The sequence below is a fragment of the Schistocerca gregaria genome, unplaced genomic scaffold (assembly GCF_023897955.1).
Source record: "Schistocerca gregaria isolate iqSchGreg1 unplaced genomic scaffold, iqSchGreg1.2 ptg000097l, whole genome shotgun sequence".
Taxonomy (NCBI): domain Eukaryota; kingdom Metazoa; phylum Arthropoda; class Insecta; order Orthoptera; family Acrididae; genus Schistocerca; species Schistocerca gregaria.
In genome coordinates, this window is record NW_026061713.1 from 2,319,969 (window position 1) to 2,333,957 (window position 13,989).

Sequence of the window (13,989 nt, forward strand, 5' to 3'; positions counted from 1 at the left end):
AAGCACTACACTGACACACACTTATTTGGGAAGAAGCACTACACTGACACACACTTATTTGGGAAGAAGCACTACACTGACACACACTTATTTGGGAAGAAGCACTACACTGACACACACTTATTTGGAAAGAAGCACTACACTGACACACACGTATTTGGGAAGAAGCACTACACTGACACACACTTATTTGGGAAGAAGCACTACACTGACACACACTTATTTGGGAAGAAGCACTACACAGACACACACCGATTTGGGAAGAAGCACTACACAGACACACTCCTATCTGGGAAGAAGCACTACACAGACACACACTTATTTGGGAAGAAGCACTACACTGACACACACTTATTTTGGAAGAAGCACTACACTGACTCACACTTATTTGCGAAGAAGCTCGACACTTACACACACTTATTTGGGAAGAAGAACTACACAGACACACACCTATTTGGGAAGAAGCACTGCACAGACACACATCTATTTGGGAAGAAGCACTACACTGACACACACTTATTTGGATGAAGCACTACACTGACACACACATATTTGGGAAGAAGCACTACACTGACACACACTTATTTGGGAAGAAGCATTACACTGACACACACTTATTTGGGAAGAAGCGCTACACAGACACACATCTATTTGGGAAGAAGCACTACACAGACACACACCTATTTTTGAAGAAGCACCACACAGACACACTCCCATTTGGGAAGAATCACTACACTGACTCACACTTATTTGGGAAGAAGCACTACACTGACACACACCTATTTGGGAAGAAGTGCTACACTGACACACACCTATTTGGGAAGAAGCACTACACTCACACACACCTATTTGGGAAGAAGCACTACACTGATACACACCTATTTGGGAAGAAGCACTACACTGACACACACCTATTTGTGAAGAAGCAGTACACTGACACACACCTATTTGTGAAGAAGCAGTACACTGACACACACCTATTTGGGAAGAAGCACTACACTGACACAATCCTATTTGGGAAGAAGCACTACACTGACACACACCTATTTGGGGACAAGCACTAAACTCACACACACCTATTTGGGGACAAGCAGTACACTGACACACACCTATTTGGGGACAATCACTACACTGACACACACCTATTTGGGAAGAAGCACTAAATCTACACACACTTATTTGGGAAGAAGCTCGACACTTACACACACTTATCTGGGAAGAAGCATTACACTGACACACACTTATTTGGGAAGAAGCACTACAGTGACACACACTTACTTGGGAAAAAGCACTACACTGGCACACACTTATTTGGGAAGAAGCACTACACAGACACACGCCTATTTGGGAAGAAGCACTACACAGACACACACCTATTTGGGAAGAAGCACTACACTGACTCACACTTATTTGGGATGAAGCACTACACTGACAGACACTTATTTGGGAAGAAGCACTACACTGACACACACGTATTTGGGAAGATGCACTATACTGACACTCACGTATTTGGGATGAAGCACTACACTGACACACACCTATTTGGGAAGAACCACGACACTGACACACACCTATTTGTGAAGAAGCTCCACACTTACACACACTTATTTGGGAAGAAGAACTACACCGACACACACTTATTTTGGAAGAAGCACTACACTGACACACACTTATTTTGGAAGAAGAACTACACTGACACACTTACTTGGGAAGAATCACTACACTGACTCACACTTATTTGGGAAGAAGGACGACACTGACACACACCTATTTGCGAAGAAGCTCGACACTTACACACACTTATCTGGGAAGAAGCACTACACTGACACACACTTATTTGGGAAGAAGCACTACACTGGCACATACTTATTTGGGAAGAAGCACTACACTGACACACACGTATTTGGGAAGAAGCACGACACTGACACACACTTATTTGCAAAGAAGCTCGACACTTACACACACTTACATGGGAAGAAGCACTACACTGACACACACTTATTTGGGAAGAAGCTTTACACAGACACACACCTATTTGGGAAGAAGCACTACACAGACACACACCTATTTGGGAAGAAGCAGTACACTGACACACACCTATTTTTGAAGAAGCACTACACTGACACACTCCTGTTTGGGAGGAAGCACCACACTGACACACACCTATTTGGGGACAAGCACTACACTGACACACACCTACTTGGGCACAATCACTACAATGACACACACCTATTTGGGAAGAAGCACTACACTTACTCACACTTTTTTGGGAAGAAGCACGACACTGACACACACCTATTTGCGAACAAGCTCGACACTTACAACACACTTCTCTGGGGAGAAGCACTACACTGACACACACTTACTTGGGAGGAAGCACTACACTGACACACACTTATTTGGGAAGAAGCACTACACAGACACACACCTATTTGGGAAGAAGCACTACACAGACACACACCTATTTGGGAAGAAGCACTACACTGACACACACCTATTTGGGAATAAGCACTTCACAGACACACACCTATTTGGGAAGAAGCACTACACAGACACACACTTATTTGGGAAGAAGCACTACACTGACACACACTTATTTGGGAAGAAGAACGACACACACACACCTATTTGGGAAGTAGCACTACACTGACACACACCTATTTGGGAAGTAGCACTACACAGACACACACCTATTTGGGAAGAATCACTACACAGACACACACCTATTTGGGAAGAAGCACTACACCGACACATACCGATTTGGGAAGAAGCACTACACTGACACACTCCTATTTGGGAAGAGGCACTACACTGACACACACCTGTTTGGGGACAAGCACTAAACTGACACACACCTATTTGGGGACAAGCACTACACTGACACACACCTATTTGGGGACAATCACTACACTGACACACACCTATTTGGGAAGAAGCACTACACTTACTCACACTTATTTGGGAAGAAGCACGACACTGACACACACCTATTTGCGAACAAGCTCGACACTTACACACACTTATCTGGGGAGAAGCACTACACTGACACACACTTACTTGGGAGGAAGCACTCCACTGACACACACTTATTTGGGAAGAAGCACTACACAGACACACACCTATTTGGGAAGAAGCACTACACAGACACACACCTATTTGGGAAGAAGCACTACACTGACACACACCTATTTGGGAATAAGCACTTCACAGACACACACCTATTTGGGAAGAACCACTACACAGACACACACCGATTTGGGAAGGAGCACTACACTGACACACTCCTATTTGGGAAGAAGCACTACACTGACACACACCTATTTGGGGACAATTACTAAACTGACACACACCTATTTGGGGACAAGCACTACACTGACACACACCTATTTGGGGACAAGCACTAAACTGACACACACCTATTTGGGGACAAGCACTACACAGACACACACCTATTTGGGAAGAAGCACTACACAGACACACACCTATTTGGGAAGTAGCACTACACAGACACACACCTATTTGGGAAGAAGCACTACACTGAAACACACCTACTTGGGCACAATCACTACAATGACACACACCTATTTGGGAAGAAGCACTACACTTACTCACACTTATTTGGGAAGAAGCACGACACTGACACACACCTATTTGCGAACAAGCTCGACACTTACACACACTTATCTGGGGAGAAGCACTACACTGACACACACTTACTTGGGAGGAAGCACTCCACTGACACACACTTATTTGGGAAGAAGCACTACACAGACACACACCTATTTGGGAAGAAGCACTACACAGACACACACCTATTTGGGAAGAAGCACTACACTGACACACACCTATTTGGGAAAAGGCACTTCACAGACACACACCTATTTGGGAAGAACCACTACACAGACACACACTTATTTGCGAAGAAGCTCGACACTTACACACACTTACTTGGGAAGAAGCACTACACTGACACACACTTATTTGGGAAGAAGCACTACACAGACACACATCTATTTGGGAAGAAGCACTACACAGACACACACCTATTTGGGAAGAAGCACAACACTGACACACACCTATTTGTTAATAAGCACTACACAGACACACACCTATTTGGGATGAATCACTACACAGACACACACTTATTTAGGAAGAAGCACTACACTAACACAAACTTATTTGGGAAGAAGCACTACACAGACACACACTTATTTGGGAAGAAGTATGACACAGACACACACCTATTTGGGAAGAAGCACTGCACTGACACACACTTATTTGGAAAGAAGCACTACACTGACACACTCCTATTTGGGAAGAAGCACTACACAGACACACACTTATTTGGGAAGAAGCACTACACTGACACACACTTATTTGGGAAGAAGCACTACACTGACACACACTTATTTGGGAAGAAGCACTACACCGACTCACACTTATTTGCGAAGAAACTCGACACTTACACACACTTATTTGGGAAGAAGCACTACACTGACTCACACTTATTTGGGAAGAAGCACTACACTGGCACACACTTTTTTGGGCAGAAGCACTACACTGACACACACGTATTTGGGAAGAAGCACGACACTGACACACACTTATTTGCAAAGAAGCTCGACACTTACACACACTTACATGGGAAGAAGCACTACACTGACACACACTTATTTGGGAAGAAGCTTTACACAGACACACACCTATTTGGGAAGAAGCACTACACAGACACACACCTATTTGTGAAGAAGCAGTACACTGACACACACCTATTTTTGAAGAAGCACTACACTGACACACTCCTGTTTGGGAGGAAGCACCACACTGACACATACCTATTTGGGGACAAGCACTACACTGACACACACCTACTTGGGCACAATCACTACAATGACACACACCTATTTGGGAAGAAGCACTACACTTACTCACACTTTTTTGGGAAGAAGCACGACACTGACACACACCTATTTGCGAACAAGCTCGACACTTACAACACACTTCTCTGGGGAGAAGCACTACACTGACACACACTTACTTGGGAGGAAGCACTACACTGACACACACTTATTTGGGAAGAAGCACTACACAGACACACACCTATTTGGGAAGAAGCACTACACAGACACACACCTATTTGGGAAGAAGCACTACACTGACACACACCTATTTGGGAATAAGCACTTCACAGACACACACCTATTTGGGAAGAAGCACTACACAGACACACACTTATGTGGGAAGAAGCACTACACTGACACACACTTATTTGGGAAGAAGAACGACACACACACACCTATTTGGGAAGTAGCACTACACTGACACACACCTATTTGGGAAGTAGCACTACACAGACACACACCTATTTGGGAAGAATCACTACACAGACACACACCTATTTGGGAAGAAGCACTACACAGACACACACTTATTTGGGAAGAAGCACTACACTGACACACACTTATTTGGGAAGAAGAACGACACACACACACCTATTTGGGAAGTAGCACTACACTGACACACACCTATTTGGGAAGTAGCACTACACAGACACACACCTATTTGCGAAGAATCACTACACAGACACACACCTATTTGGGAAGAAGCACTACACTGACACACACCTATTTGGGAATAAGCACTTCACAGACACACACCTATTTGGGAAGAACCACTACACTGACACACACCTATTTGGGAAGAAGCAGTACACTGACACACACCTATTTGGGAAGAAGCACTACACTGACACACTCCTATTTGGGAAGAAGCACTACACTGACACACACCTATTTGGGGACAAGCACTAAACTGACACACACCTATTTGGGGACAAGCACTACACTGACACACTCCTATTTGGGGACAATCACTACACTGACACACACCTACTTGGGAAGAAGCACTACACATACACACACTTATTTGGGAAGAAGCACGACACTGACACACACCTATTTGCGAAGAAGCTCGACACTTACACACACTTATCTGGGAAGAAGCAGTACACTGACACACACTTATTTGGGAAGAAGCACTACACTGACACACACTTATTTGGGAAGAAGCACTACACTGACACACACTTATTTGGGAAGAAGCACTACACTGACACACACTTATTTGGGAAGAACCACTACACTGACACACACTTATTTGAGAAGAAGCTCGACACTTACACACACTTACTTGGGAAGAAGCACTACACTGACACACACTTATTTGGGAAGAAGCACTACACAGACACACACCTATTTGGGAAGAAGCACTACACAGACACACACCTATTTGGGAAGAAGCAAAACACTGACACACACCTATTTGGGAATAAGCACTACACAGACACACACCTATTTGGGATGAATCACTACACAGACACACACTTATTTGGGAAGAAGCACTACACTGACACACACTTATTTGGGAAGAAGCACTACACAGACACACACTTATTTGGGAAGAAGTATGACACAGACACACACTTATTTGGGAAGAAGTATGACACAGACACACACCTATTTGGGAAGAAGCACTGCACTGACACACACTTATTTGGAAAGAAGCACTACACTGACACACTCCTATTTGGGAAGAAGCACTACACAGACACACACTTATTTGGGAAGAAGCACTACACTGACACACACTTATTTGGGAAGAAGCACTACACTGACACACACTTATTTGGGAAGAAGCACTACACCGACTCACACTTATTTGCGAAGAAACTCGACACTTACACACACTTATTTGGGAAGAAGCACTACACTGACTCACACTTATTTGGGAAGAAGCACTACACTGGCACACACTTATTTGGGAAGAAGCACTACACTGACACACACGTATTTGGGAAGAAGCACGACACTGACACACACTTATTTGCAAAGAAGCTCGACACTTACACACACTTACTTGGGAAGAAGCACTACACTGACACACACCTATTTGGGAAGAAGAACTACACAGACACACACCTATTTGGGAAGAAGCAGTACACTGACACACACCTATTTTTGAAGACGCACTACACTGACACACTCCTGTTTGGGAAGAAGCACCACACTGACACACACCTATTTGGGGACAAGAACTACACTGACACACAGCTACTTGGGCACAATCACTACAATGACACACACCTATTTGGGAAGAAGCACTACACTAACTCACACTTATTTGGGAAGAAGCACGACACTGACACACACCTATTTGCGAACAAGCTCGACACTTACACACACTTATCTGGGGAGAAGCACTACACTGACACACACTTACTTGGGAGGAAGCACTACACTGACACACACTTATTTGGGAAGAAGCACTACACAGACACACACCTATTTGGGAAGAAGCACTACACAGACACACACCTATTTGGGAGGAAGCACTACACTGACACACACCTATTTGGGAATAAGCACTTCACAGACACACACCTATTTGGGAAGAAGCACTACACAGACACACTTATTTGGGAAGAAGCACTACACTGACACACACTTATTTGGGAAGAAGCACTACACTGACACACACTTATTTGGGAAGAAGAACGACACACACACACCTATTTGGGAAGTAGCACTACACTGACACACACCTATTTGGGAAGTAGCACTACACAGACACACACCTATTTGGGAAGAGGCACTACACAGACACACACCTATTTGGGAAGAAGCACTACACTGACACACACCGATTTGGGAAGAAGCACTACACTGACACACACCTATTTGGGGACAAGCACTACACTGACACACACCTATTTGGGGACAAGCACTACACTGACACACACCTATTTGGGGACAATCACTACACTGACACACACCTATTTGGGAAGATGCACTACACTTGCACAAACTTATTTGGGAAGAAGCACGACACTGACACACACTTATTTGCGAAGAAGCTCGACACTTACACACACTTATCTGGGAAGAAGCACTACACTGACACACACTTATTTGGGAAGAAGCACTACACTGACACACACTTATTTGGGAAGAAGCACTACACTGACACACACTTATTTGGGAAAAAGCACTACACTGACACACACTTATTTGGGAAGAAGCACTACACTGACACACACTTATTTCCGAAGAAGCTCGACACTTACACACACTTACTTGGGAAGAAGCACTACACTGACACACACTTATTTGGGAAGAAGCACTACACAGACACACATCTATTTGGGAAGAAGCACTACACAGACACACACCTATTTGGGAAGAAGCACAACACTGACACACACCAATTTGGGAATAAGCACTACACAGACACACACCTATTTGGGATGAATCACTACACAGACACACACTTATTTGGGAAGAAGCACTACACTAACACACACTTATTTGGGAAGAAGCACTACACAGACACACACTTATTTGGGAAAAAGTATGACACAGACACACACCTATTTGGGAAGAAGCACTGCACTGACACACACTTATTTGGAAAGAAGCACTACACTGACACACTCCTATTTGGGAAGAAGCACTACACAGACACACACTTATTTGGGAAGAAGCACTACACTGACACACACTTATTTGGGAAGAAGCACTACACTGACACACACTTATTTGGGAAGAAGCACTACACCGACTCACACTTATTTGCGAAGAAACTCGACACTTACACACACTTATTTGGGAAGAAGCACTACACTGACTCACACTTATTTGGGAAGAAGCACTACACTGCCACACACTTATTTGGGAAGAAGCACTACACTGACACACACGTATTTGGGAAGAAGCACGACACTGACACACACTTATTTGCAAAGAAGCTCGACACTTACACACACTTACATGGGAAGAAGCACTACACTGACACACACTTATTTGGGAAGAAGCTTTACACAGACACACACCTATTTGGGAAGAAGCACTACATAGACACACACCTATTTGGGAAGAAGCAGTACACTGACACACACCTATTTTTGAAGAAGCACTACACTGACACACTCCTGTTTGGGAGGAAGCACCACACTGACACACACCTATTTGGGGACAAGCACTACACTGACACACACCTACTTGGGCACAATCACTACAATGACACACACCTATTTGGGAAGAAGCACTACACTTACTCACACTTTTTTGGGAAGAAGCACGACACTGACACACACCTATTTGCGAACAAGCTCGACACTTACAACACACTTCTCTGGGGAGAAGCACTACACTGACACACACTTACTTGGGAGGAAGCACTACACTGACACACACTTATTTGGGAAGAAGCACTACACAGACACACACCTATTTGGGAAGAAGCACTACACAGACACACACCTATTTGGGAAGAAGCACTACACTGACACACACCTATTTGGGAATAAGCACTTCACAGACACACACCTATTTGGGAAGAAGCACTACACAGACACACACTTATTTGGGAAGAAGCACTACACTGACACACACTTATTTGGGAAGAAGAACGACACACACACACCTATTTGGGAAGTAGCACTACACTGACACACACCTATTTGGGAAGTAGCACTACACAGACACACACCTATTTGGGAAGAATCACTACACACACACCTATTTGGGAAGAAGCACTACACCGACACATACCGATTTGGGAAGAAGCACTACACTGACACACTCCTATTTGGGAAGAAGCACGACACTGACACACACCTATTTGGGGACAAGCACTAAACTGACACACACCTATTTGGGGACAAGCACTACACTGACACACACCTATTTGGGGACAATCACTACACTGACACACACCTATTTGGGAAGAAGCACTACACTTACTCACACTTATTTGGGAAGAAGCACGACACTGACACACACCTATTTGCGAACAAGCTCGACACTTACACACACTTATCTGGGGAGAAGCACTACACTGACACACACTTACTTGGGAGGAAGCACTCCACTGACACACACTTATTTGGGAAGAAGCACTACACAGACACACACCTATTTGGGAAGAAGCACTACACAGACACACACCTATTTGGGAAGAAGCACTACACTGACACACACCTATTTGGGAATAAGCACTTCACAGACACACACCTATTTGGGAAGAACCACTACACAGACACACACCGATTTGGGAAGAAGCACTACACTGACACACTCCTATTTGGGAAGAAGCACTACACTGACACACACCTATTTGGGGACAAGCACTAAACTGACACACACCTATTTGGGGACAAGCACTACACTGACACACACCTATTTGGGGACAAGCACTAAACTGACACACACCTATTTGGGGACAAGCACTACACAGACACACACCTATTTGGGAAGAAGCACTACACAGACACACACCTATTTGGGAAGTAGCACTACACAGACACACACCTATTTGGGAAGAAGCACTACACTGACACACACCTACTTGGGCACTATCACTACAATGACACACACCTATTTGGGAAGAAGCACTACACTTACTCACACTTATTTGGGAAGAAGCACGACACTGACACACACCTATTTGCGAACAAGCTCGACACTTACACACACTTATCTGGGGAGAAGCACTACACTGACACACACTTACTTGGGAGGAAGCACTCCACTGACACACACTTATTTGGGAAGAAGCACTACACAGACACACACCTATTTGGGAAGAAGCACTACACAGACACACACCTATTTGGGAAGAAGCACTACACTGACACACACCTATTTGGGAATAAGCACTTCACAGACACACACCTATTTGGGAAGAACCACTACACAGACACACACTTATTTGGGAAGAAGCACTACACTGACACACACTGATTTGGGAAGAAGCACTACACTGACACACACTTATTTGGGAAGAAGAACGACACACACACACCTATTTGGGAAGTAGCACTACACTGACACACACCTATTTGGGAAGTAGCACTACACAGACACACACCTATTTGGGAAGAATCACTACACAGACACACACCTATTTGGGAAGAAGCACTACACCGACATACCGATTTGGGAAGAAGCACTACACTGACACACTCCTATTTGGGAAGAAGCACTACACTGACACACACCTATTTGGGGACAAGCACTAAACTGACACACACCTATTTGGGGACAAGCACTACACTGACACACTCCAATTTGGGGACAATCACTACACTGACACACACCTATTTGGGAAGAAGCACTACACTTGCACAAACTTATTTGGGAAGAGGCACGACACTGACACACACTTATTTGCGAAGAAGCTCGACACTTACACACACTTATCTGGGAAGAAGCACTACACTGACCCACACTTATTTGGGAAGAAGCACTACACTGACTCACACTTATTTGCGAAGAAGCTCGACACTTACACACACTTACTTGGGAAAAAGCACTACAGTGGCACACACTTATTTGGGAAGAAGCACTACACAGACACACACCTATTTGGGAAGAAGCACAACACAGACACACACCTATTTGGGAAGAAGCACTACACTGACACACACTAATATGGCAAGAAGCACTACACTGACACACTCCTATTTTGGAAGAAGCACTACACAGACACACACTTATTTGGGGACAAGCACTACACTGACACACAATTATTTGGGAAGAAGCACTACACTGACACACACTAATATGGCAAGAACCACTACACAGACACACACCTATTTGGGAAGAAGCACTACACCGACACACACCTATTTGGGAAGAAGCACAACACTGACTCACACCTATTTGGGAATATGCACTACACAGACACACACCTATTTGGGATGAAGCACTACACAGACACACACTTATTTGGGATGAAGCACCACACAGACACACACTTATTTGGGAAGAAGCACTACACTGACACACACTTATTTGGGAAGAAGCACTACACTGACACACACTTATTTGTGAAGAAGCATGACACAGACACACACATATTTGGGAAGAAGCACTACACTGACACACACTTATTTGGAAAGAAGCACTACACTGACACACACGTATTTGGGAAGAAGCACTACACTGACACACACTTATTTGGGAAGAAGCACCACACTGACACACACTTATTTGGGAAGAAGCACTACACAGACACACTCCTATCTGGGAAGAAGCACTACACAGACACACACTTATTTGGGAAGAAGCACTACACTGACACACACTTATTTTGGAAGAAGCACTACACTGACTCACACTTATTTGCGAAGAAGCTCGACACTTACACACACTTATTTGGGAAGAAGCACTACACTGACTCACACTTATTTGTGAAGAAGCACTACACTGACACACACTTATTTGTGAAGAAGCACTACACTGACACACACGTATTTGGGAAGAAGCACTATACTGACACACACTTATTTGGGATGAAGCACTACACTGACACACACCTATTTGGAAAGAACCACGACACTGACACACACCTATTTGCGAAGAAGGTCCACACTTACACACACTTATTTGTGAAGAAGAACTACACCGACACATACTTATTTTGGAAGAAGCACTACACTGACACACACATATTTTGGAAGAAGAACTACACTGACACACTTACTTGGGAAGAATCACTACACTGACTCACACTTATTTGGGAAGAAGCACTACACTGACACACACCTATTTGGGAAGAAGCACTACACTGATACACACCTATTTGGGAAGAAGCACTACACTGACACACACCTATTTGGGAAGAAGCAGTACACTGACACACACCTATTTGGGAAGAAGCACTACACTGACACACTCCTATTTGGGAAGAAGCACTACACTGACACACACCTATTTGGGGACAAGCACTAAACTGACACACACCTATTTGGGGACAAGCACTACACTGACACACTCGTATTTGGGGACAATCACTACACTGACACACACCTACTTGGGAAGAAGCACTACACATACACACACTTATTTGGGAAGAAGCACGACACTGACACACACCTATTTGCGAAGAAGCTCGACACTTACACACACTTATCTGGGAAGAAGCAGTACACTGACACACACTTATTTGGGAAGAAGCACTACACTGACACACACTTATTTGGGAAGAAGCACTACACTGACACACACTTATTTGGGAAGAAGCACTACACTGACACACACTTATTTGGGAAGAACCACTACACTGACACACACTTATTTGAGAAGAAGCTCGACACTTACACACACTTACTTGGGAAGAAGCACTACACTGACACACACTTATTTGGGAAGAAGCACTACACAGACACACACCTATTTGGGAAGAAGCACTACACAGACACACACCTATTTGGGAAGAAGCAAAACACTGACACACACCTATTTGGGAATAAGCACTACACAGACACACACCTATTTGGGATGAATCACTACACAGACACACACTTATTTGGGAAGAAGCACTACACTAACACACACTTATTTGCTAAGAAGCACTACACAGACACACACTTATTTGGGAAGAAGTATGACACAGACACACACTTATTTGGGAAGAAGTATGACACAGACACACACCTATTTGGGAAGAAGCACTGCACTGACACACACTTATTTGGAAAGAAGCACTACACTGACACACTCCTATTTGGGAAGAAGCACTACACAGACACACACTTATTTGGGAAGAAGCACTACACTGACACACACTTATTTGGGAAGAAGCACTACACTGACACACACTTATTTGGGAAGAAGCACTACACCGACTCACACTTATTTGCGAAGAAACTCGACACTTACACACACTTATTTGGTAAGAAGCACTACACTGACTCACACTTATTTGGGAAGAAGCACTACACTGGCACACACTTATTTGGGAAGAAGCACTACACTGACACACACGTATTTGGGAAGAAGCACGACACTGACACACACTTATTTGCAAAGAAGCTCGACACTTACACACACTTACTTGGGAAGAAGCACTACACTGACACACACCTATTTGGGAATAAGCACTTCACAGACACACACCTATTTGGGAAGAAGCACTACACAGACACAC

At 44.2% G+C, this 13,989-nt stretch overlaps 1 protein-coding gene across 1 annotated transcript in view; it reads right to left on the reverse strand.

The window, feature by feature from the left end:
* Nucleotides 1–12,616, reverse strand: part of LOC126301745 (integrin beta-like protein 1) — a 53,886-nt gene extending 41,270 nt beyond the window's left edge. Inside the window, exon 1 of the mRNA XM_049991716.1 lies at nucleotides 12,377–12,616. Coding sequence (XP_049847673.1) covers nucleotides 12,377–12,473 — 97 coding nt within the window. The 5' untranslated portion in view covers nucleotides 12,474–12,616. The remainder of the gene's footprint in view (nucleotides 1–12,376) is intronic.
* Between the last annotated feature and the right edge of the window lie 1,373 nt (nucleotides 12,617–13,989).